Here is a 27,702-nt window from a genome sequence, read left to right as displayed (position 1 = left end):
TAATTAGCGAGTCCTTGTTACCTTTTGGGAGTGGGTAGGCATAAGGGCCCCGGGAAGGGTGTGAGTACATCTCTTATCTCTCCGGTTGCCTTCCTCAGAAGGCATTTTTTCCCATTTTTTTCCGCATGGGCCAGACGAATATCCTCGTTCCCTTGAACACCTCACAACCTTTGACACAATTATCTGTGACAAATTGATTAATAATGTAACTGCAGGAAGAGAAACAGGCATGTCTCGCATGGCCTTCTGGGAGTTGTAGTCCCTTTGGTCCCTGGGCTTCATGGCTGGTCCTGGAGCTGCGGACTACAGCTCCCAGGCCTGCTCCGAATCCCTACCGCACAGGCTCAGAGCCCAATGCCCGGAGGCGGTGGTTACGTTGTGTCTATTGTATGCCTGGGTTTGTATTTGTACATTTCTCGGGACGTGAAATTGGGAGTGAAGAGCATGGCAGATGAGCAAGAAATCATGTGCAAATTGGAAAGCATTAAAGAGATCAGGTAAGTGAACATTGCAGCGCCCCTTAGACCCCCTCGAAGCCCCCAAAATCCCCCGCTGCGGGAAAGAGCTGAGTTACCAATGGAAAGTATCTATTGTTAAGCTACTTGTGGAGAGGGGCGGGAAAGGAACCCATTCACGGAATTCAACGATGGGAGGGAGGCTGCAAAGTGTTGGAACTGAGGCCAGCAGATTGACCAAGAGAAACCTGTCGCCAGATGTCAGAGAGAAAGCCAGATGGAGACACCGGGAGGTTGGGGAGGACCGTGCCGGGGGTGGGGGTGGGCTGGGGCGTGGACCTTGGCGGGTGGTGGTGATGTTGGTTCCAAGACAGCTTTTTTCATCTTGGGGTGGGAGTTGGACAGCATTCTTGGATCTATTATTATTATTATTATTATTATTATTATTAGTGTTTTGTGTGGCTCCTTGTTCTTTCAGAGGCGAGATTTTTTTCAGTCTCCTGATAACTTCAGGACCTAGAGCTCAGGCTGGACTTTTGAGAGCAAAGTCCAGCGCATTGGGGCAGGTGGTGGCCTCCAGGGACTAATTGCTGGGGGTGCGGAAGTATACGGCAGTCTGGGATTGGTAGGCCGGAAAGCACTCGCACGTATGTACTTTTGCATTCACAAATTTACCACCGTCTTCCTCTCCTACCCGGTGCTCTGAAAGGGGAATGGGAGCAGTGGGGACTGGGGAGGCAGTGGCTGCGCCAGATGGTGGGAGCTCAGCTGCAGCTCTAAGGTGCCAGAGGTGAAGGGACAGGCCAGCAAAGGGGAATTTGCCGGCTTCCTGACCCCTTCCTTCCAGGAGCACCTTTGGCAAGGTGATGATGTTGTCCTTGCTCAGAACACACTATTGCCAAGCAAGTGGACTGACTGGGCTGACACCCGGCTTTCCTTCAACCACTCTGCTTTTCCAGAACCATCCTCCCTCGCTGGCTCCAGTTTTCACCCTAATTCTGAGGATGGCCTGGGTTGGACAGTCTCCCTTTAGCGTTTTCACAGAACTCGGGGAAAAGGATATTTATGTCAAGTGTGTCTATTTAGGAAATAAGACGTTGGACCAAGAGATTTAACCCTTGGAGTGAATGTCTTGGGTGAGACTCACATGTGTAGGGAAGCACTTGAGCTTTTTTTGTCCTTTGGAGGTTTGCATCTCTCCTTGCAGGACTGTAAAGTGTAAAGGGAAGGGACTATTAATTATTAAGCATCTGGTGAGCCAAGTTCATTGACCCACTATTGCTTATTTCAGCAAGAGCCCTGAGAGCTTCCTACACCTCTTTTACAACTGGGAAAATGGAAGCTCAGAACATTTAACTAACTTTCCCAGAGCCTGACAACTTGAAAATAAATGTCAGATTTTGACAGGAACCCAATTTGTGTGCAGAGTCTCTGGTTTTCCCACTGTATCCCATGGAGGGTCTACAAAAGGCTGGAGAGGGGGATTATGTTGCAATATTCTTTTGCAAAAAGAGTGAGATACTTTGGTGTGTCAGAAAGCCAGCTATCATAATAACAATGTAGCTAATAAGAAGCTTAGGCCTACAAGTGAAGAGTCTAGATCTTTTTCTTACTAGACTTTATTTTCTTTTTAAGATTTTATTTATTTTATTTATTCATGAGAGAGACACACACACAGAGAAGCAGAAACATAGGCAGAGAGAGAAGCAGGCTCCATGTAAGAAGCCCGTTGTAGAACTTTATCCCAGGACCCCGGGATCACCCCCTGAGCCAAAGGCAGATGCTCAACCGCTGAGCCACCCAGGTGTCCCTCTTACTGGACTTTAAAGAAACCTCTGTCCAACTCCAAAAGAAAGGACAGTTGGGAGAAAGGGAAGTACCCTCCCAATGGAGACTTCATAGGGAGCCTCTACCCTCACCTATATAAACCAGGCATTCCCACTACTAGCTGGGAGGGGTACATCAGAGGCCTACAGAGAGGGCTGAACTCCCATCAGCAATCAGCAGTAACAAAGAGCCCTTTGTAAACGTGAAGGTCAACTAGAGACCAGGTGTAGAACCTGGATTTATACTACTCACTTCCTGCAAAAAGAATACATCAGGTCTGCAAAACCAAAGGTTTAAAAGAGATCCATTGTCCAAATTTAATTTTTAGAAAAATTATTTGCCATACCAAGATTATAAATTTAAATGACAAGAGAAAGTAAACCCTTGTCAACATTAAGATGACACAGATGGTAGAATTATCTTACAAAGATTTTAAAGCAGCTTTCATAAAAATGATTCACTAAGTGATTGCAACACACTTAAAACAAATGATAAAATAAAATATCTCAGCATATAAATAGAAGTCTCAGCAAGGATATATAAAACATAAAGGAGAACCAAATAGAAATTTGTGAACTGAAAAAACACAAAGCCAAAAAACGTAATACAAACTAAATGGATGGGCTCTACAGCAGGATGGAGAAGATAGAGGGAAAAAAATACCAGACAACTTAAACATCAAACATTAGAAATTTCATAATCCAACCAAAGGGAAATTAGATTCCAAAAATAAGAAAAAAGAATTAACCAGAGTGTCCAGACCTGTGGGACTATAACAAATGATCTAACATTTATGTCCACTTTATGTCAGGACTAGGAAAGTACTTGAAGAAACAGTGGCTAAAACTTCACAAACTAAGCAAAGGACATGAACTTCCAGATTCTGCAACCATCAGGATAAATGTGAAGAAATTCACACCAAGACACATCATAATCAGCCTTCTGAAAACAAAGGGCAAGGAAAAGATCTAGAAAGCAATCAGAGAGAAACAACACTTTACCTATACCTTCAGGGGAAAAATTTTAGAAGACAGCAGACATTTCGTCAGACACTGAAGAGGCCCTAGCAGAAAGTGGCACATTTTCCAAGTCCTGACAGAAGAGAATCTTGAATGAAATCCAAAATCCTATATCCAGTGATAATATCCTGCATGAATAAAAGGATTAACCAAGATATTCTAAAATGAATTGAATCAGGGAATTTATCAATAGCTTCCTATTGATAAATTCTACCTTATAAGAATGATTAAAGTAAGTCCTTTAAACACAAAATAAACAATAAAAGGACTCTTGTAGGGAAGAATACAGTGAGCAAAAACATGAGTAATTACAAGAGAAGTCTTTACCTCTTGAGTCATCTGAATTACATTTGATTATTGGTTCAAAATTTATCACACTGTCTCATGCAGTTCTTAGTGTAAGTAGAGGAAACATTTAATACATTCATGTCACAAATAAGGCAGCGTAAAGTGATGTAAAAGGTGAGGTTTGTATATTTCACTTGAACTGACACAATGATGACATCAGATGACTGTGATAAATTACGTATCCATAATGTAATAATGAGAAGAAACACTAAAAAAGCTGTACAAAGAGATGCACTCAAAAACATTATAGATAAATAAAAATGGAATTTTAAAAAATGTTCAAGTCACCCACAGGAAAGCAAGGCAAAACAACAACAACAAAATAAAACCAGACAGAACAAACAGGTAACAAAGTAAAATGGCAGGCTGAGCCTTAATATATCAGTAATTGTGTGCATATAAATGGTCTAAATACACCAATGTAAAAGAATGGATTTTTTAAAAGTTTATTTATTTATTTGACAGAGAGAGAGTGTGTGTGAGAGAGTGAGTAAGTGCACAAGCAGGCGGAGCAGCAGGCAGAGGGAGAGGGAAAAGCAAACTACCCCTGAGCAGGGAGCTTGATCCCAGGACCCTGGGATCATGACCTGAGCTGAAGGCAAATGCTTAACTGACTGAGCCACCCAGGCGCCCCCAAGAGTGGATTTAAAATAAAAAAGATCCAACCATATACTGTCTATAAAGAAATACATTTGAAATATAATGATATAGGTAAGCTGAAAGTAAAAGGAGGGGAAAAGATGCAATGGAAACTTTAAAAGAAACCAGGAGCAGCTATGGTAATGTTAGGTAAAACAGATTTCAGATGAAAAAACATTCCAAGAATAGAGATGGATATTACATAATGAGAAAGGGTCAAGCCACCAAGAGGACATAACAATTCTAAATGCATATGCCCCCAAAGTCATTTAAATTAGCTTGCTTTAGACAATTTTATTTTATTTTTTTAGACAATTTTAATGTAATATACAAAGGTTACATCACTTGGTTTACGAATTTAAAGTGGGGAAATTACTACAAATACAATTTGATGTTCACACATGGGACAGGTAACCGTGTATGGGTGGGTGAGAGAAGGAGGGAGCAAAGAAAGGGGTAGAAGGAACTGGAGAAAGGAGCTAACATTTATTTGTCCATCACCTAATTTCAGAGTTCTTGGCTCATTTATATTTAACCTTCTTAGTGGAAATCTGTGGTAGGAATTATTATCCCCATTTTACAGTAAGGATACCAAGGCTCAGAAAGGTTAGGTTATCTATCTATGGATATATAGCTAGGAAAGGAAGAATATATCCTCCTCTTCACATGACATACACATTTTAGCAAATACTGATAATCTGAGACACCTGGGTGGCTCAGCGGTTGAGCGTCTGTCTGCCTTTGGCTCAGGACGGGATCCCAGAGTCCCAGGATTGAGTCTTACACTGGGCTTCCTGCATGGAGCCTTCTTCTCCCTCTGCCTATGTCTCTGCCTCTCTCTCTCTCTCTCTCTCATGAATAAATAAAATCTTTTAAAAATGCTGATAATCTCATTAACTATTATGCACAGTTCTTCAACTGCTCTTATCTGAGATAAGATAATCCCTGGAAGGTATGATCAGAGCAGCCTATTTCTGTTAAAAAATAATAAAATGTTGCTTCTGAGCTGAAGTAGTAGTGATGACGGCAACATCATCAGAAGGCCTAATTAAGATAAGCGGGAAGCTAGATGGACCTCCAGGCCCAGAAAGAAACACATTCATATTCAGTGGTCATGCATACCAATGGCAGGATTTGAAATGGGAAATGTTTCAGGAATAGATCCTCCAACCGCAGACCATTTCCCCAGTCCTGACTCTGACCATCTGTCCAGCCCTGCCTTTCCTCCCAATCCCACCCACACTCCCAATAGTGTGTTTAAGACCACAGCCCCCAAATCTGACACTGGTCTATTTTGCCAATCCATTCATTAGGCTTTCAAGTGGTGCTGCAGATATGTAGGAAGGGGAAGAGGAGAATAGAACAAAAGAAGGGAGGTGGAAAAGAGGGAAGAAAAGAAGCCATGAGGCAGAGGAAAGGAGTGCAGCCACCACTAAACGAACCAGAGCGCTTCACCAGCTCCCCAAATGCATACTAATATCTCCTTAACATGCACATTCCATTCATACACATACATTACATCCACTCATGTCCTGGTGCACAAGTATCTATACACAATGAGTTTTCCCCACTTAAGAAAGGAAAACACATTTTGTAAGTATACACAGGTATACTTCATTTTATTGTGTTTTGCAGATAGTGCATTTTTTTAAACAAATTAAAAGTTTTTGTCAACCCTTGTGTCATCAAGCAAGATTTTGGGTGCCATTTTTCCTATAGCATTTGCTCATTTCATGTCTCCATATCATATTTTGGTAATTCTTGTAATAATTCAAACTTTTTCATTGTTATCATATTTTTATGGTGATCAGTGGCCAGTGATCTTTGATGTACTATTGCAATTGTTTCAAAGTGCCATGAACTGCACCCATATAAGATGGTAGACTTAATCAATAAACAATGTCTGTTCTGACTGCTCTACTGACCAGCAGTTTTTCTATCTCTAACTCCTTGACCTTCCTATCCCATGAGACACATCAATATTGACTATAGACCAATTAATAAGCCTATGATGATCCCTAAGTGTTCATGTGAGAGAAACACATCTCTCACTTTAAATCAAAAGCTAGAAATTAAATTATTAAGCTTACTGAGGAAATCAAGTCAAAGGCTGAGATAGGCCAAAAGCTAGGCTTCTTGTGCCAAACAGTTAACTAAGTTGTGAGTGCAGAGGAAAAGTTCTTGAAGGAAGTTGAAAGTGCTGCTCCAGTGAATAAGAAAGCAAAATAGCCTTATTGCTGATACAGAGATAGTTTTAGTGATCTGGATAGAAGATAAAACAAGCCACAGCATTTCCTTAAGCCAAAGCCTAATCCAGAGCAAGGCCCTAACACTTTTCATTTCTGTCAAGGCTGAGAGAGGTGAGGAAGCTGTAGAAGAAAAGTGTGAAGTTAGCAGAGGCTGGTTCATGAGGTTTAAGGAAAGAAGCTTTCTCCATAAAGCAGAAGTATAAGATGAAGCAGCAAGCGCTAACAAAGCTGCAGCAAGTTATCCAGAAATGTAGCTAAGATAATAAATGAAGGTGACTACACTAAACAACAGATTTTCAATGTAGATTGAGTAGCTTTGTATTGGAAGTAGATGCCTTCTAGGACTTTCATAGCTAGAGAGAAGTTTCAAAGCTTCAAAGGACAGGCTGACCCTTGTTAGGGGCTAATACAGCTGGTGACTTAAAGTTGACTTTAAGCTGGTGACCATTTACCATTCTGAAAATTCCAGTGCCCTTAAGAATTACCCTAAATCTATTTTGCCCATGGCCCATAAACAGAACAATAAAGCCTCGATAAGAGCACATTTGTTTACAACATGGTTTACTGAATATTTTAATCCTACTGTTGAGTCCTACTATTGAAAACAAAATGATTCCTTTCAAAATACTGCTACTCACTGACAATGCATCCAGTCACCCAAGAGCTCTGCTGGAAATGAACAACAAAATTAATGTTTCCATACCTGCTAACACAGCATTCATTATGAAGCCTATGGATCAAGGAGTAATTTCATCCTTTAAGAAATACATTTTATGCAAACAAAATCGGAGAAGGACAATCATCATATGGTTGCACTCATACGGGGAATATAAGAAATGGTGAAAGGGATTATAAGGGAAAGGAAGGAAAATGAGTGGGAAAAATTAGGGTGACAAAACATGAGAGACTCCTAACTCTGGGAAAGGAACAGAGGGTAGTGGAAGGGGAGGCAGGTGGGGGGATGGAGTAACTGGGTGAAGGGCACTGAGGAGGGCACTTGATGGGTGTTATACTATATGTTGGCAAATCAAACTTCAATTTAAAAAAATAATACACTTTGTAAGGCCATAGCTGCCATAGATGGTGATTCCTAGATGAATCTGGGCAAAGTAAATTGAAAACCTTCTGGAAAATGTTCCCTATTCTAGATATCATTAAAAACACTCATGGTTTGAGGCAGCTGGGTGGCTTAGTGGTTGAGTGTCTGCCTTCAGCTCAGGTTGTGATCCTGAGGTCCTGGTATTGAGTCCCACATCAGGCTCCCTGTAGGGAGTCTGCTTCTCTCTCTGCCTATGTCTCTGCCTCTCTCTCTGTCTCTCATGATTAAATAAATTTTAAAGATCTTAAAAAAAAAAGAACACTCATGGTTCATGGAAAGCAGTCAAAATATCAACATGGACAGGAGTTTGGAAGAAATTAATTGTACCCTCATGGGTGACTTGGAGGAGTTCAAGACTTTAGTGAAAGAAGTATTTATAGATGTAGTAAAAATAGCAAGAGACCTGGAATTAGTTGTAGAACCTGAAGATGTGACTGGATTGCTACAATCTCATTATAAAACTTTTAAGAGATGAAGAGTTGCTTCTCATGGATGAGCAAAGAAAGTGGTTTCTTGAGATAGACACCAGGTGTAGATGCTGTGAAGATTGTCGAAATGACAACAAAATTTAGAATAGTACGTAAATATTGGTTGATAAGGCAGCAGTATTTGAGAGTCAAAGACGACTCCAATTTTGAAAGAACTGTGGGTAAAATGGTATCAAGCATCATCACATGCCACAGAGACATCATTCACAAAAGGAAGAGTCAATTGATATGGCAAACTTCATTGTCTTATTTTAAGAAATTGCCACAGCAACCCCATCCTTTGCCAATCATCACCCTGATAGGTCAGTAAACATCAAGATCAAGGGAAGACCCTCTACTAGCAAAAAGATTAGGACTCACTTAAAGGTCATGTAATGGTTAACAGGTTTTCTAACAATAAAGTATTTTTAAATTTATGTATACCTTTTTTAGACATAATGCTATCACATAATAGACTACAGTACAGTGTAAACATAGCTTTTATATCCACTGGGAAACAAAAAATTATTTGGCTCTCTATTGCAATATTCACTGTATTGAAGTGATCTGGAACAGAACACACAGTATCTCAGAGGCATGTCTGTTTTGTGATGTGAAGTAGTTTCCCTTAAATGTTTCTGCTCTGGGTCCTCTCTTTCCTTCTTTACAAATTCTTCTGTGTGACCAACTATACTTCCATGGCTTCAGGTATTACCTTCAAATCCCCAATCTCTGTCCCCCCAGCTTCCTTCCAAGTTTTAGCCCAATACATCCCACACTGTACTGGGCTTGTCCACCTGGTTGTTCCACAAATGATGCTTAAGTTGGCCAGCTCTTATGACTTTGTCTCTACACCAGTCCAGGTTCTTGTTTAATGCCATTATTTTCTGAATAGTTACCTCAAATTGAAACCTATATTTCAGTGTTGCTTACCCTTTCTTTTTTTACGACTCATCTCTGACACTTAGCAAATCCTACTATTTCTATGTTTACCATTATAATTCAAATTCCTACCCCACTCTCCACTTCCACACTAACTGCCACATTTTATGTTTTCATCATGACTTGTCTGCATATTTATAACTCTACCTATGAAATTGTTTTCTTGTCTTTTTTCTCCTTCCCTGTCTTCAATGCCATTCACATTGCTATAAGAACTGTCTTCCTAAAGCACTGGTGTTATGTTATCCCTCAAACATATTTGCCAACTTCCCACAGCCTATAGCAGTATTTTTCCTTTTTTAAAAAACAGGTTTTATTTATTTATTCATGAGAGACACAGAGAGAGATAGAGAGGCAGAGACATAGGCAGAGGGAGGAGAATCAGGCTCCATGCAGGGACCCCGACTGATGTGGGACTCGATCCCAGAACTCCGGGATCACACCCTGAGCCAAAGGCAGAGGCTCAATCACTGAGCCACCCAAGTGTCCCTATAGCAGTATTTTTCAAAACACAGGTTACAAACCACATGTTTCATGAAATAAATTAATCAGTTGCCAGTAGCATCTGTAAAACATTTAAATATCAAAATAAGATAGGAAATACCAGCCTACATTGCATAAGAAATGGTAAATATTCTTTTCAGAAACTTTTGTTTCAAGTTTTTATCTGTGTTTGTGTGTATTGGGTCACAACATAAAAATCATTTCTTGCTGTAGGCCATTTCTTATTGTATTTCTAATGAACAGATATTTGCCTATAGTTGTTGCATTCATGCACCTCTGTCCCACAAGTCTGACCCACACCCACCTTTCCAATCTTATCTGCTACTACTTTTTATTCAACCTATCCTTTATTTACATGAAAGTTCCCTGCTCTATCATACACTTTTACACCCCTAGGCCTTTGCCAATGTTAATCCCTTATTGAATGCCTTTTCCTCATTCTAGGCCGTAAGTCCTACTCGTTCTTCAAAGAAGACCCAGAACAAACCCCACCTGTTGTCCAAAACCTTTCAATTTCCCCAGTCCAAATGGATCACTACCTTTTTGGGTTCCCACAGTAAGACTTATGCCTTATGATCAAGTTTTGAATTGGCATATATTTCCTTCCCTTCCTCCCTTTATTCACTCATTGCTGTGGCAGCTTCGGCAGGCTCCTCTGTCACCTGGCTTGAAAACTGACACAGCCCAGTACTCACTCAACAGCCAGTTACAGGAGATTCAGTACCTCTGGGCCTTAGGAATGAGTAAGCCAAATAATGATGATCACAGGAAAGAGAATGGGAAGGAGTTGACATTTGCTAGTGAGCTGTAAGAAAGTCTTCAAACAGAACTGTTCTAACCTGATTTTCTGACAGTACCTGTTCTGTTTTCCCAGATGAGCAAATAAATATTAGATGGAAAGACACTTGGTACTTAGGGACTGTTCTAACTAGACTAGAGAAGGCAGGAAAAACTGGTTCCCCTTTCTTAATTCAGTAACATTTACCAACCACCTGTTCTGAGCCATACACTGGACTGGGATATTCTGGGGACCATTAAGATAAATTAGACCTGTTCTCAAGGATCTTAGAATCAAGGTGAATAGCTCTGATCTCTCCCCTGAGTTCCAGACTCACATATCCAACTTCCCACTTACCCATACCTACTGGATGTGTCACTGGCATCTCAAGCTCCAGCAGAACTTTCAGTTCCACTCCCACCCCAACATTCTCCACTCCTAGTCTGCCCCATCAATAGTAATTGTCTCCTGAACTCAAAATCTGGAATCATTCTTCATTCCTCCCTCTCTCTGACCCCCTACATCTGAGACATTATCACAGTGATTATCAAACAGTAGTACACTGGTTATGCATCAGAATCCACCTGGAGGACCATTGAAACAGATTTTTGGGTCCCATCTCCAGAATCTCTGATTCAGTAGATCCCGGGTGGAGCCTGAGCATATGCATTTCTATCAAGTTTCAGGCAATAGTGTTACTTGTGGTCCTGAGATCACACTTGAAAAACCACTGCATTAGTTAGTTTGACCTGGTGGGTATACCTATATAATATATTCTGGATCTGTCCACTTCTCACCATTTACTTAGCTCATCAACAAATTTGTGCAGGTTTCCATACATCTGCACTACCCAGTGGCTTCACTTGATCAGCGCATCCTCAAGTCCTATAGATCCCAGCTGCCCTGTCCTGTTTGTTGTGTGAGTATTGGGGCTAAATCACCTCTGGAGCTGGATGATGGATGAGCCTGCCAAGTTCGGCCCATGAATGGATGTTCTATTGCCCTAGAACCTCTCCTCCCTATACGTCCTACTCCATGTTAGCCAGTAAAAATCCATTGGAAAGAAGTCAGCCAGCTGAATATTTTTGTTTTGACTCAGGATTCTGTATGGATAGACTGTGACCTAGGGAGGTCAGATATCCTGGTTCAACAGTTAAATAAAACTATGGCCCCAGTGATTGTGGGAAACCTTAAGTAAGTATGATGTGGTTTTCCTGTGATTCTTTGACCACACCATGTGCACTTCAGCCTCTTGGGAGGATTTCCTTATAAAACTTTCCACATAAAATCACATCTTTAATGATTTGGATGTTTTCCTCTCTTGTAAGGCCAAATATACCACAGATTCTATCTCATGGAGTCATCCAAGACCTATGTGCAAGGTTATACTGAGTTTTACTTCTCAGGTAGAATTTCCAAGGTTCCAGGAAGTTCCATTATGCGCCTTATTCCATCCCGAAAATTGGTGACTGCACCGGGACAAGAATTCACCTCTGTTTGCTTGTTTTCTACTGCTTGAGATCTTTCATATGAGAAAAGTCCCTTGGTATGATGGCAAAGTTGATTAGGCTCACTACAATGGAGTCTCTACTTCTTGGCTTTGTGATCTCAGCCTCAGATTTTTCATCTGTAAAAATGAAGCTAAACATCCCATTGATATGGTCATGATAAGGATTAAAGTAGATGACATATAAGATGCCTAGCACAGTTGCTGGAACATAATACACACACACACACACACACACACACACACACACATACATCTGCTATTATTAAACAGAACTCTTCTGAACACCCGATTTCTTCTCAGTTCCTGGTACTTATAGACTCAATAAATGATGCCTAAATGAATCAACCCTTCCCACCCATGATAATGTCTTTCTTTCTCTGAGGCTACTGAAATTTCAGTCAATACCCTAAACTTACTACCTATTTGCTTTCATTTTGTCACTCCAAATGTAATTGCTGAGCCCTGCTTATGGCCAAAGCAGTGTGATGGATGATGGGGAGTTTATAGAGAGAAGTATAACATTGTGCCATTCTCTAGAAAGCTCTTGTGTGTATAATTATCTATATTTTAAATTGCTTCATGTGTAAGTCTGTACATTTAGAGGACCCAAAGGACCATAGCTGCATGCTCTTGGGCTAGTTCTTTGCCCTATCTGGGCATTTGTTTCTTCATCTCTGAAATGAAGAGGATGAATTTGATTGGTGGCTTTGAAATAATGTTCTGAGAAGCCCTGGGAGTTCCACAGAGGTTTATCAATGGCCACTCTCATAGAGTCAGACAGAGTTGGATTTGGAGAATAAGGACTCTGGAGGTCCCAGTTCCACTTCAGCCATAACAGTTAAAATGTGTTCTATTTTCTGTATTGGATCACAGTTATTTTATTTGAAGGAAGAGGTCTACTCATCAGTAACCCACAGGATCCAGCACACTGTTAGAGTAAATGGTACTTGCTTAATAAACTTTCTTTGTCCACTTGATTGATAGAAAAAATGTGAAGAGAAGGAAGAGGAAGTTAGCATGATGTCTACTCTGTAGATTTGGGAAAGGAAGGACATTTTCCCTAAATTTAATCTTAGCCAAACTACCCAGTAACTGGACAGAGCATAGATGGTAGAACAATAGATACTAATCCTAAGAACAGAGTAAAGGCAATTGACCACCAGGGTAACATGTCTGCATGTTTTGTTTCATCATTAACCCCCTCCCTAGTCCTCCTGGGTACCTCAGTTGACCAACTACATTAAAAATCTCTTGCCTCTACACAAGCCTTTTGACATGTCATTTATTTTCCTGGAGAAACAGGAACGGAGGGGTAGGAACAGCTTAAAATTTGGGTTCAGATGGTTTTGTGAATTTAGATTTAATTCTAAGTATGGTAAGAAGTCATTGGAGGATATATGTGTAATATCTATTGAGTTGTGATTTTCATACCATAGAAAACATCCATTTTAGGTGTGCAATTCAATGGCTTTTAGTAAATTTATAGAGTTGTACAACTATCACCTCAATACAATTTTAGAACATTTCCATCATCCAATAAAGAGCCCTTATGCCCAGTTTTAAGTTGATCTCCATTCCCACCCACAGCTCCAGACAACCAGTAATGTACTTTCTGTCTTTATAGATTTGCCTTTACATACAACTTAGCATATTGAGTTTGAGGCTTGTACACATTGTAACATATGCCATTGTTTCTTTCCTTTTTAATGGCAAATGGTTTTTCATTGTATGAGAATACCACATTTTGTTCATTTGCTGACCAATTAGTAAACATTTGGGTTATGTCTACCTTTCAGCTTCCGTGAATAATGTTCCTCTAAACATAGGCATATAAGTCATTGCAAAGAATTACATTTTATTTTTAAGTTTTTATTTAAATTCCAGTTTACTAACATACAATATGACACTAGTTTTAGGTGTACATATAGTGATTCAACACTTCCATACAATACCCAGTGCTTAACACAAATGCACTCATTAATCCCTTCACCTATTTATCCCATACCCATCCCTCACTTACCTCTTCTCTGGTAACCATCATTTTCTCCTCTATGGTTAAGAGTCTGCTTCTTGGTTTGCCTCTCTTTTCCCCCCTCATTCTTCATTTGTTCTGTTTCTTAAATTCTACATATGAGTGAGGTCATGAGCTTTTGTCTTTCTCTGACTGGCTTATTTCACTTAGCAAAACACTCTAGCTCCATCCATGTCATTGCAAATAGCAAGATTTGATTCTTTATTATGCATGAGCAATATTCCATTCTCTATGTATATCGTAACTTCTTTATCCATTCATCAGTCAATGGACACTTGACCTGTTTCTATAATCTGGCTAATATAGATAATGCTGCTATAAACATCAAGGTGCAAGTATTCTTTTGAATTAGTATTTTGTATTCTTTGGGTAAATACCTAGTATTGCAGTTGCTGGGTTGTAGGTAGGTCCATTTTTCACTTTTTGAGGAAACTCCATTCTGTTTTTCAGAGTGGCTGCACCACTTTGCATTTTCACCAAAAATACAAGAGTTACCATTTTTCCACATCCTTACCAACACCTGTGGGGTTTTTTCTGCTGTTAATTTTAGTCATTCTTACATGTGTGAGGTGATAATGTCATTGTAGTTTTGATTTGTATTTCCCTGATAATGGGTGATGTATTGAGCATCTTTTTATGTGTTGTTGGCTATCCTTATCTTTTCTTTTGAAAAATGTCTCTTCATATCTTTTGCCTATTTCTTAACTGTATTGTTTCTTGGGTGTTTAGTTTGATAAGTTTTTTAAAAATATTTTATTTATTTATTCATGAGAGACAGAGAGAGACAGAGAGAGAGAGAGGCAGAGACACAGGCAGAGGGAGAAGCAGGCTCCATGCAGGGAGCCTGATGTGGGACTTGATCCCAGGACTCCAGGATCATACCCTGGGCCGAAGGCAGGTGCTAAACTGCTGAGCCACCCAGGGATCCCCAGTTTGATATTTTTTGTGGATTTTAAATACTATCCCTTTAGCAGATATGTAATTTGCAAGTATCCTCTCCATTCCAAAAGTTGCCTTTTAGTTTTGTTGATTGTTTCCTTCACTGAGCAGCAGCTTTTTATCATGATGAAGTCCCAGTAGTTAATTTTATTGTTTCCCTTGCATCAGATGTGTCTAGTAAGACGTTGTGACAGCCAATGTCCAAGAGGTTGCTACCTGTGTTCTCTAGGATTTTGATTGGTTTCCTATATCACATTTATGTCTTTCATCCATTTTGAATTTATTTTTGTGTACTGTATAAGAAAGTGGTCCAGTTTCAAAGAGAGAGAGAGAGAGAGAAAAGAAAGAATGAAAGAAAGAAAGAAAGAAAGAAAGAAAGAAAGAAAGAAAGAAAGAAAGAAAGAAAGAGGTCCAGTTTCATTCTTTTGCTTGTTGCTATCTAGTTTTCCCAACACCATTAGTTGAAGAGACTGTCTTATTTCTATTGGGTATTCTTTCCTGCTTTGTTGAACCATATAGTTATGGGTCTGTTTCTGGGCTTTTCATTCTGTTCCATTGATCTATGTGTCTGTTTTTGTACCAGTAAGATACTGTATTGATGGCCGCACCTTTGTAATATAGCTTGAAGTCTAAAATTGTGATGCTTTTTTTTAATAAATTAATTTTTTATTGGTGTTCAATTTACCAACATACAGAATAACACCCAGTGCTCATCCCATCAAGTGTCCCCTTCAGTGCCCGTCACCAACTCACCCCACCCCCGGCCCTCGTCCCCTTCCACCACCCCTAGTTCATTTCCCAGAGTTAGGAGTCTATATGTTCTGTCTCCCTTTCTGATATGTCCCACACATTTCTTCTCCCTTCCCTTATATTCCCTTTCACTATTATTTATATTCCCCAAATGAATGAGAACATACACTGTTTGTCCTTCTCCGATGGACTTACTTCACTCAGCATAATACCCTCCAGTTCCATCCACGTTGAAGCAAATGGTGGGTATTTGTAGTTTCTAATGGCTGAGTAATATTCCATTGTATACATAAACCACATCTTCTTTATCCATTCATCTTTCGATGGACACCGAGGCTCCTTCCACAGTTTGGCTATTGTGGCCATTGCTGCTAGAAACATCAGGGTGCAGGTGTCCCGGCGTTTCATTGCATCTGAATCTTTGGGGTAAATCCCCAACAGTGCAGTTGCTGGGTCGTAGGGCAGGTCTATTTTTAACTGTTTGAGGAACCTCCACACAGTTTTCCAGAGTGGCTGCACCATCTCACATTCCCACCAACAGAGTAAGCTTTTCTCCGCATCCTCTCCAACATTGTTGTTTCCTGCCTTGTTAATTTTCCCCATTCTCACTGGTGTGAGGTGGTATCTCATTGTGGTTTTGATTTGTATTTCCCTGATGGCAAGTGATGCACAGGATTTTCTCATGTGCATGTTGGCCATGTCTATGTCTTCCTCTGTGAGATTTCTCTTCATGTCTTTTGCCCATTTCATAATTGGATTGTTTGTTTCTTTGGTGTTGAGTTTAATAAGTTCTTTATAGATCTTGGAAACTAGCCCTTTATCTGATACGTCATTTGCAAATATCTTCTCCCATTCTGTAGGTGTCTTTTAGTTTTGTTGACTGTATCCTTTGCTGTGCAAAAGCATCTTATCTTGATGAAGTCCCAATAGTTCATTTTTGCTTTTGTTTCTTTTGCCTCGGTGGATGTATCTTGCAAGAAGTTACTGTGGCCAAGTTCAAAAAGGGTGTTGCCTGTGTTCTCCTCTAGGATTTTGATGGAATCCTGTCTCACATTTAGATCTTTCATCCATTTTGAGTTTATCTTTGTGTATGGTGAAAGAGAGTGGTCTAGTTTCATTCTTCTGCATGTGGATGTCCAATTTTCCCAGCACCATCTATTGAAGAGACTGTCTTTCTTCCAATGGATAGTCTTTCCTCCTTTCTCGAATATTACTTGACCATAAAGTTCAGGGTCCACTGCTGGGTTCTCTGTTCTGTTCCATTGATCTATGTGTCTGCTTTTGTGCCAGTACCACACTGTCTTGATGACCACAACCTGAAATCTGGCATTGTGATGCCCCCAGATATGGTTTTCTTTTTTAAAATTCCCCTGGCGGGATCCCTGGGTGGCGCAGCGGTTTGGCGCCTGCCTTTGGCCCAGGGCGCGATCCTGGAGACCCGGGATCGAATCCCATATCAGGCTCCCGGTGCATGGAGCCTGCTTCTCCCTCTGCCTGTGTCTCTGCCTCTCTCTCTCTCTGTAACTATCATAAGTAAATAAATAAAAATTAAAAAAAAATTAGTTTAAAAAAAAATAAAATAAAAAAAAAATAAAATTCCCCTGGCTATTCGGGGTCTTTTCTGATTCCACACAAATCTTAAAATAATTTGTTCTAACTCTCTGAAGAAAGTCCATGGTATTTTGATAGGAATTGCATTAAACGTGTAAATTGCCCTGGGTAACATTGACATTTTTACAATATGAATTCTTCCAATCCATGAGCATGGAATATTTTTCCATCTCTTTGTGTCTTCCTCAATTTCTTTCAGAAGTGTTCTATAGTTTTTAGGATATAGATCCTTTACCTCTTTGGTTAGGTTTATTCCTAAGTATCTTATGCTTTTGGGTGCAATTGTAAATGGGATGGACTCCTTAATTTCTCTTTCTTCAGTCTCATTGTTAGTGTATAGAAATGCCATTGATTTATAGGCATTGATTTTGTATCCTGCCACACTACCGAATTGCTGTATGAGTTCTAGCAATCTTGGGGTGGAGGCTTTTGGATTTTCTATGTAGAGTATCATGTCATCGGCAAAGAGGGAGAGTTTGACTTCTTCTTTGCCAATTTGAATGCCTTTAATGTCTTTTTGTTGTCTGCTGAGGCTAGGACTTCCAATACGATGTTGAATAGCAGTGGTGAAAGGGGACATCCCTGTCTTGTTCCTGATCTTTGGGGAAAGGCTCCCAGTGCTGCCCATTGAGAATGATATTTGCTGTGGGCTTTTCCTAGATGACTTTTAAGATGTCGAGGAAAGTTCCCTCTATCCCTACACTCTGAAGAGTTTTGATCAGGAATGGATGCTGAATTTTGTCAAATGCTTTCTCTGCATCTATTGAGAGGATCATATGATTCTTGGTTTTTCTCTTGCTGATATGATGAATCACATTGATTGTTTTACGAGTGTTGAACCAGCCTTGTGTCCCAGGGATAAATCCTGCTTGGTCATGGTGAATAATTTTCTTAATGTGCTGTTGGATCCTATTGGCTAGTATCTTGTTGAGAATTTTTGCATCCATGTTCATCAGGGATATTGGTCTGTAATTCTTTTTGGTGGGGTCTTTGTCTGGTTTTGGAATTAAGGTGATGCTGGCCTCATAGAACGAATTCAGAAGTACTCCATCTCTTTCTATCTTTCCAAACAGCTTTAGTAGAATAGGTATGATTTCTTCTTTAAAAATTTGATAGAATTCCCCTGGGAAGCCATCTGGCCCTGGACTCTTGTGTCTTCGGAGGTTTTTGATGCCTGCTACAATTTCCTCCCTGGTTATTGGCCTGTTCAGGTTTTCTATTTCTTCCTGTTCCAGTTTTGGTAGTGTGGCTTTCCAGGAATGCATCCATTTCTTCTTGATTGCCTAATTTATTGGCATATAGCTGTTCATAATATGTTTTTAAAATCGTTTGTATTTCCTTGGTGTTGGTAGTGATCTCTCCTTTCTCATTCATGATTTTATTAATTCGAGTCTTCTCTGTCTTCTTTTTAATAAGGTTGGCGAATGGTTTATCTATCTTATTAATTCTCTCAAAGAACCAACTCCTGGTTCTGTTGATCTGTTCCACAGTTCTTCTGGTCTCGATTTCGTTGAGTTCTGCTCGAATTTTAATTTACTCTCTTCTTCTGCTGGGCATAGGGTCCATCTGCTGTTTTTTCTCTAGCTCCTTTAGGTGTAAGGTTAGCTTTTGTATTTGAGTTCTTTCCAGTTTTTGAATGGATGCTTGTATTGCGATGTATTTCCCCCTCAGGACTGCTTTTGCTGCATCCCAAAGATTTTGAACGGTTGTATCTTCATTCTCATTAGTTTCCATGAATCTTTTTAATTCTTCCTTAATATCCTGGTTGACCCTTTCATCTTGTAGCAGGATGGTCTTTAACCTCCACGTGTTTGAGGTCCTTCCAAACTTCTTGTTGTGATTTAGTTCTAATTTCAAGGCATTATGGTCTGAGAATATGCAGGGGATGATCCCAATCTTTTGGTATCAGTTCAGACCCTATTTGTGACCCAGTATGTGGTCTATTCTGGAGAAAGTTCCATGTGCACTTGAGAAGAATGTGTATTCAGTTGCGTTTGGATGTAAAGTTCTGTAGATATCTGTGAAATCCATCTGGTCCAGTGTATCATTTAAAGTTCTCGTTTCTTTGGAGATGTTGTGCTTAGAAGACCTATCGAGGGTAGAAAGAGCTAGATTGAAGTCACCAAGTATAAGTGTATTATTATCTAAGTATTTCTTCACTTTGGTTATTAATTGGTTTAAATATTTGGCAGCTCCCACATTCGGGGCATATATATTGAGGATTGTTAAGTCCTCTTGTTGGATAGATCCTTTAAGTATGAGATAGTGTCCCTCTTCATCTCTCACTACAGTCTTTGGGGTAAATTTTAGTTTATCTGATATAAAGATGGCTACCCCTGCTTTCTTTTGAGGACAATTTGAATGGTAAATGCTTCTCCAACCTTTTATTTTCTGGTTGTAGGTGTCCTTCTGTCTAAGATGAGTCTCTTGTAGAGAGCAAATAGATGGGTCCTGCTTTTTTATCCAGTCTGAAACCCTGCGCCTTTTGATGGGGTCATTAAGCATGTTCACGTTCAGAGTTACTATTGACAGATATGAGTTTAGTGTCATCATGATATCTATGCAGTCCTTGTTTTTGTAGATTGTTGCACTGAACTTCTTCTTAAAGGGGAATTTTAAGAGTCCCCCTTAAAATTTCTTGCAGAGCTGGTTTGGAGTTCACATATTCTTTCAGTTCCTGCCTGTCTTGGAAGCTCTTTATCTCTCCTTCCATTTTGAATGAGAGCCTTGCTGGATAAAGTATTCTTGGTTGCCTGTTCTTCTCCTTTAGGACCCTGAATATATCCTGCTAGCTCTTTCTGGCCTGCCAGGTCTCTGTGGAGAGGTCTGCTGTTACCCTAATACTCCTCCCCATAAAAGTCAGGGATTTCTTGTCTCTTGCTGCTTTAAGGATCTTCTCTTTATCTTTGGAATTTGCAAGCTTCACTATTAAATGTTGAGGTGTTGAACGGTTTTTATTGATTTTAGGGGGGATCTCTCTATTTCCTGGATCTGAATGCCTGTTTCCCTTCCCAGATTAGGAAAATTTTCAGCTATGTTTTGTTCAAATACATATTCTGGCCCTCTGGCCCTTTCGGCACCCTCAGGAACCCCAATTAAAGGTAGGTATTTCTTCCTCATGCTGTCGTTTATTTCCCTTAATCTGTCTTCCTGGCCTTTTAATTGTCTGTCTCTTTTTTCCTCAGTTTCCCTCTTTGCCATCAACTTGTCTTCTATGTCACTAACTCGTTCTTCCACCACGTTAACCCTCGTCGTTAGGACTTCTAGTTTGGATTGTATCTCATTCAATTGGTTTTTAATTTCTGCCTGATTGGATCTAAATTCTGCAGTCATGAAGTCTCTTGAGTCCTGTATTCTTTTTTCTGGAGCCACCGTAGATGTATAATAGTGCTTCTGAATTGGCTTTCTGACATTGAATTGTAATCCAGATTTTGTAACTCTGTGGGAGAGAGAACTGTTTCTGATTCTGAGGTGAGGTTTTCCTTCTAGTCATTTTGCTCAGTGCAGAGTGGTCAAAAACAAGTTATATTGGGAAAAGAAGAAAAAGAGAGAGAGAGAAGGGAAGAAAAGAGAAAAAGAAAAAAGAAAAGAAGAAAAAAAGTAAAAAAGACAAGAAAAAGAGAAAGAAATAGAAAGAAAGGTGAAAAAAAGGGGTGGGGGAAGCAATCAGAAATCAAAAAGAAAAAAAAACATGGGGGAGTATCTTCTGATTCTGTATACTTTAAGTCCCTTGACTTACCCTGGAACTTGCCCGTCTAGCTCGTCTTCTGGGGGAGGGGCCTGTTGTGCTGATTTTCACGTGTTCGCACTTGGGGGAGCTGCTCTGCCTCCTGCCTGGTGCAGGGCTCAGTGGGGGTTGTTTACCCCCTGAGGTCCCTGGAGGAACAACCACAGTGGCTGCTCTGGAAACCTGGATTCAGCTCCCGCAGTAACTCTGGATCTCTCCATCTGCAGGGCCTGGAGGCTCCGGGGCGGGGCCGCTGATCTGCTCAGCTCGGGGCAGGAGTGTACTTGTTGTCTTGGGCCCTCCCAGCCTCTGCCTGTCCCGGGGGGAGGCTGGATCCTGGGCTGTGTCTCAGCGCCGTATGCTCCCGGTCTGCACTGTTGGATTCGTGCTCCTGGCCACGCAGCCGCCTCTCCGTGGAGGCACCACCGGAGCCCCTCTGAGCTCCGAGCCCTTAGGGACCTCGGCGCACTCTCCCCGGGGCGCAGGTGTCTGTTAGTGTCCCAGGAAGCCCGAGGGCATCCCCGCCTTCCTGGGGTCCTGCTCTAACTCCCTGCGGGCGCCTTTCCGCCCCCGGAAGATTGGTGCAGCTCCTGCTTCTCTGGGACGGAGCTCTCCTGTCCTGGGGGCACTCGCCCCGCCCTTAGCCTGGCTCCTTGCGGGGCCCCTCCCCCTTGGATGCCTTTTGTTTATTTCTTTTTCCCCGTCTTCCTACCTTGATAGAAGCTGAACTCTTCTCACCGTAGCATTTCAGCTGTTCTCTCTTTAAATCTCAGGCCGAATTCGTAGATTTTCAGGATGATTTGAATGTTATCTAGGTAATTTGGTGGGGACAGGTGATTTGGGGACCTACTCTTCCACCATCTTGCCCCTCTTTCCCCAGCTTGCTTTTTTTTTTTTCAAGATTGCTTTGGCAATTTGCAGTCTTTTGCAGTTTTAGGATTATTTTTTTTCTAACTCTAAAAATGCAATGGTATTTTATTCAATACCTATTGAATATGGTGTTCAATACGGATTACATTGAATTTGTAGATTGCTAAAACAGACATTTTAACAATATTTGTTCTTCCAGTCTATGACCATGGAATATTTTTCCATTTGTGTCATCTTCTATTTCTTTCATAAGTCTTCTATAGTTTTCAGAGTACAAGTCTTTTTACCTCCCTGGTTAGATGTATTCCTAGTTATCTTATGGTTTTGGGTGCAATTGTAAATGGGATTGATTCCTTGATTTTTCTTTCTACTGCTTCATTATTGATGTATACAAATGCAACAGATTCTGTACATTGATTTTGTATTCTGCAACTTTAAATTCATGTATCAGCTCTAACAATTTTTTGGTGTCTTTCAGGTTTTCTACATAGAGTATCATGTCATCTGTGAATAGTGAAATTTTGATCTCTTCCTTGCAGATTTGAATGCCTTTTCTTTTTGTTGTCTGATTGCTGAGGCTAGGATAAACTAGAATGGTGATAGTGAACATCCTTTTCTTGTCCTGACCATAGGGGAAAAACTCTCAGTTTTCAGGATGATATTAGCTATGGGTCATTCATATATGACCTTTATGATGTTGAGATATGTTTCCCCTAACTCTACTTTGTTAAGGCATCAAGAATGGATGCTGTACTTTGTCAAATGTTTTTTTCTACAACTATTGAGAGTATTGATACGGTTCTTATCCTTTCTTTTATTAAAGTGATCTGTCATTATTGATTTGCAAATATTGAACCATCCCTGTAGCCCATGAATAGATCTTACTTGGTTCTGGTGAATAATTCTTTTAATGTATTGTTGTATTTGATTTTGATCTTTGTCTCATTTTGGAATCAAAGTGATACTGGCATCATAGAATCAGTTTGGAAGCTTTCCTTCCATTTCTATTTTTTGGAACAGTTTCAGAAGAATAGATATTAATTCTTCTTTACATGTTTCATAGAAGGGATACCTGAATGGCTGAGTCAGTTAAGCATCTGCCTTCAGCTCAGACCATGATCTGTGTCCTAGGGTCAAGCCACATATTAGTGTCCTTGCTTAGAGGGGAGTCTGCTTTTCCCTTTCCCTCTACCCCTCCCCACTACTCATGGTCTCTTTCATATGCTCTCTCTCTTAAACAAACAAATAGTGTAGTATTTTAATTTTTAATTATAGTTTTAAATATTTTTAATACAAACAAATACATAAATAAAAACTTTTTTAAAAATCTGTTTGGTAGAATTCACCTGGCAAGTCACATGGCCCTGAACTTTGTGGCGAGATATTGATTAGTGATTCAAATTCTTTGCTGGTTATTTGTTCAAGTTTTCTATTTCTTCCTCTGATTGCTTTAGGTTTCATTTGTTTTTCTTTTTCTAGCTCCTTTAGGTATAAAGTTAATCGCACTGCTTTTAGTTTTTCTTTTTATCTCGATATTTTCCAAATTTAACTACAATATATCTTGGTGTTGGTCTGCTTTTCTTGATTTTGGTGAGAGTTCTGTGTGCTTCACAGATTTGGAAGTCAGTTCATTCTCTAAATTAGGGAAATGTTCTGCTATAATTTCCTCAAATAAACATTCTGCCCCCTTTTCTCTCTCTTTTTTACTGGGAGTCCTATGATATGAACGCTATTAGGTTTCATGGAGTTATGGAGTTCTCTAAGTCTACCTTCCTGATCCAAGATTTTTCTTTCCCTCTCTTAATTAACTTCATTATTTACCATAAATCTATTTTCTGTATCACTTATTTGTTCTGCTTCTTCCATCCTTGAGTTCATTACAGCCAATTAGTTTTGAATCTTGGTTATTAAATTTTCATTTCAGCCTGATTCATTTTTTGCACCTTTATCTCAGTGGTTTTCAAACTCTGTGATGTCATCTATGGATTATTTTTTTAAAGATTTTATTTATTTATTCATGAGAGACATACACAGAGAGAAAGGCAGAGACACAGGCAGAGGGAGAAGCAGGCTCCATGCAGGGAGCCTGATGCGGAACCCGATCCCAGGTCTCCAGGATCACAATCTTAGCCGAAGGCAGGTGCTAAACCACTGAGCCACCCAGGGATCCCTCTTCTATGCTTTCCTGAATCTTGGCTACTATCCTTTTAATTATTGCTTTATTTTATTTTTAATATATTTTTATTTATTTATTTTTCATTTTATGTAATATTTATTTTACTTTTCTATTTTATTTTTAAATATTTTTGTGTATATTTTTTATTGGAGTTCGATTGGCCAACATATACTATAACACCCAGTCCTCATCCTGTCAAGTACCCCCCTCAGTGCCCAACATAATCACCCCATCCCCCCGCACACCTCCCCTTCTACTACCCCTTGTTCGTTTCCCAGAGATAGGAGTCTCTCATGTTCTGTTACCCTCTCTGATATTTCCCACTCATTTTCTCTCCTTTCCCCTATAGTCCCATTCATTATTTTTTATATTCCCCAAATGAATGAGACCATATGTTTGTCCTTCTCTGATTGACTTACTTTACTCATAATATCCTCCGTTTCTATCCACATTGAATCAAATGGTGGGTATTTGTCATTTATAATGGCCAAGTAATATTCCATTGTATATTTAGACCACATCTTCTTTATCGATTCATCATTTGATGGACACGGAGTCTCCTTCCAGTTTGGCTATTGTGGACATTGCTGCTATAAACATCGGGGTGAAGGTGTCCAGCCATTTCACTGCATCTGTATCTTTGTGGTAAATCCCCAGCAGTGCAATTGCTGGGTAGTAGGGTAGCTCTATTTTTAACTCTTTGAGGAACCTCCACACAGTTTTCCAGAATAGCTGTACCAGTTCACATTTCCACCAACAGTGCAAGAGGGCTCCCCTTTATCCACATCTCCCCAACATTTGTTGTTTCCTGTCTTGTTAATTTTCACCATTCTCACTGGTGTGAGGTGGTATTTCATTGTGGTTTTGATTTGTATTTCCCTGATGGCAAGTAATGTGTAGCATTTTCTCTTGTGCTTGTTGGCCATGTCTATTTCTTCTTTGGTGAAATTTTTGTTCATGCCTATGGTCCGTTTCATGATTGGATTGTTTGTTTCTTGGGTGTTGAGTTTAAAAAGTTCTTTATAGGTCTTCGAAACTAGCCCTTCATCTGATATGTTATTTGCAAGTATCTTCTCCCTTTCTGTAGGTTGTCTTTTAGTTTTGTTGACTGTTGCTTTTGCTGTACAGAAGCTTTTTATCTTGATGAAGTCCCAATAATTCATTTTTGCTTTTGTTTCCCTTGCCTTCATGGATGTATCTTGCAAGAAGTTTCTGTGGCCAAGTTCAAAAAGAGTGTTGCCTGTGTTCTCCTCTAGGATTTCGATGGATTCTAGTCTCACATTTAGATCTTTCATCCATTTTTAGTTTATCTTTGTGTATGGTGTAAGAGAATGGTCTCGGTTCATTCTTCTGCATGTGGCTGTCCAATTTTCCCAGCACCATTTATTGAAGAGACTGTCCTTTTTCCAATGGATAGTCTTTCCTGCTTTGTTGAATCTTAGTTGACCATGGAGTTGAGGGCCCATTTCTGAATTCTTTATTCTGTTCCATTGATCTATGTGTCTGTTTCTGTGCCAGTACCACACTATAGTGATGATGATCACAGCTTTGTAGTACAACTTGAAATCCTGCAATGTGATGCCCCCGTCTCTGGTTATCTTTTTTAATATTCCCCTGGCTATTCTTTGATGATTCCACACAAATCTTAAGATTACTTGTTTCAACTCTGTGAAGAAAGTCCATGGTATTTTGATAGGGATTTCATTAAATGTGTAAGTAGCACTGGATAGCATTGACATTTTTACAATGTTAATTCTTCCAATCCATGAGCATGGAATATTTTTCAATCTCTTTTTGTCTTTCTCAATTTCTTTCAGAAGTGTTCTGTAGGGGCAGCCCGGGTGGCTCAGTGGTTTAATGCCGCCTTCAGCCCAGGGCCTGATTCTGGAGACCCAGGATCAAGTCCCACGTCGGGCTCCCTGCATGGAGCCTGCGTCATTACCTGTCTCTGCCTTTCTCTCTCTCTCTCTCTCTCTCTCTGTGTGTGTGTATCTCTCATGAATAAATAAATAAAATCTTAAAAAAAAGAAGTGTTCTGTAGTTTTTAGGGTATAGATCCTTTATATCTTTGGTTAGGTTTATTCTTAGGTATCTTATGCTTTTGGGGGCAATTGTAAATGGGATTGGCTCTTTAATTTCTCTTTCTTCAGTCTCATTGTTAGTGTCTAGAAATGCCACTGATTTCTGGGCATTGATTTTGTATCCTGCCACACTGCCAAATTTCTGTATAAGTTCTAGCAATCTTGGGGTGGAGTCTTTTGGGTTTTCTATGTAGAGTATCTTGTCATCTGCGAAGAGGGAGAGTTTGACTTCTTCTTTGCCAATTTGAATGCCTTTATTTCTTTTTGTTGCCTGATTGCTGAAGCTAGGACTTGTAGTACTATGTTGAATAGCAGTGGTGAGAGTGGACATCCCTGTCTTGTTCCTGATATTAGGGGAAAGGCTCCCAGCGTTTCCCCATTGAGAATGATATTTGCTGTGGGCTTTTCGTAGATGGCTTTTAAGATGCTGAAGAATGTTTCCTCTATCCCTGCACACTAAAGAGTTTCTTTTTTCTTTTTTTTTCAAAGATTTTATTTACCCATTCATGAGAGACAGAGAGAGAGAGAGAGGCAGAGACACAGGCAGAGAGAGAAGCAGGCTCCATGCAGGGAGCCTGACATGGGACTCGATCCCAGGTCTCCAGGATCAGGCCCTGGGCCAAAGGCAGGTGCTAAACTGCTGGGCCACCGGGGCTGCCCCACACTAAAGAGTTTTGATCAGAAATCAATGCTGTCTTTTGTCAAATGCTTTCTCTGCATCTATTGAGAGGATCATATGGTTCTTGTTTTTCCCTTGTTGATATGATGAGTCACATTGATTGTTTTACGAGTGTTGAACCGGCCTTACATCCCGGGGATAAATCCCACTTGGTCATAGTGAATAATCCTCTTAATGTATTGTTGGATCCTTTTTTTTAAAAAAGATTTATTTATTTATGATAGACATAGAGAGAGAGAGAGAGGCAGAGACACAGGAGTAGGGAGAAGCAGGCTCCATGCCAGGATCCCGACACGGGACTCGATCCCGGGACTCAGGATCACGCCTTGGGCCAAAGGCAGGCGCTAAACTGCTGAGCCACCCAGGGATCCCCTATTGTTGGATCCTATTGGCTAGTATGTTGTTGAGAATTTTTGCATCTGTGTTCATCAGAGATATTGGTCTATAATTCTCCTTTTAGGTGGGGTCTTTGCCTGGTTTTGGAATTAAAATTATGCTTGCGGGCAGCCCCGGTGGCTCAGTGGTTTAGCGCTGCATTCAGCCCAGGGCGTGATCCTGGAGACCTGGGATCGAGTCCCACATCGGGCTGCCTGCATGGAGCCTGCTTCTCTCTCTGCCTGTGTTGCTGTCTCTCTCTCTCTCTCTCTGTGTGTGTGTGTGTGTCTCTCATGAATAAATAAATAAAATCTTAAATAAAAGTATAAAAATAAAATAAATAAAATAAAATAAAATAAAATAAAATGATGCTGGCCTCATAAGACGAGTTCGGAAGTTTTCCATCCCTTTCTATCTTTTGGAACAGCTTTAGTAGAATAGATATTGTTTGTTCTTTACACGTTTGATAGAATTCCCCTGGGAAGCCATACTGCCCTGGACTTTTGTGTCTTGGAAGGTTTTCAATGACTTCTCCACTTTCCTCCCTTGTTATTGGCCTGTTCAGGTTTTCTATTTCGCCATGTTCCAGTTTTGATAGTTTGTAGTTTTCCAAACATGCGTCCAT

At 40.2% G+C, this 27,702-nt stretch overlaps 1 protein-coding gene across 2 annotated transcripts in view; it reads left to right on the top strand.

Moving 5' to 3' along the window:
* Nucleotides 1–261: 261 nt before the first annotated feature.
* ZC4H2 (zinc finger C4H2-type containing) overlaps nucleotides 262–27,702 on the top strand; it is a 61,732-nt gene continuing 34,291 nt past the window's right edge. The window contains exon 1 of one of the 2 annotated variants that reach the window (XM_025466047.3): nucleotides 262–497. In XM_025466047.3, coding sequence (XP_025321832.1) covers nucleotides 355–497 — 143 coding nt within the window. In that variant the 5' untranslated portion in view covers nucleotides 262–354. The remainder of the gene's footprint in view (nucleotides 498–27,702) is intronic. The other variant, XM_025466046.3, reaches the window with a different exon arrangement.

The sequence above is a fragment of the Canis lupus genome, chromosome X (genome assembly GCF_003254725.2).
Source record: "Canis lupus dingo isolate Sandy chromosome X, ASM325472v2, whole genome shotgun sequence".
NCBI lineage: Eukaryota > Metazoa > Chordata > Mammalia > Carnivora > Canidae > Canis > Canis lupus.
This window is presented reverse-complemented; position numbering and strand designations above follow the sequence as displayed.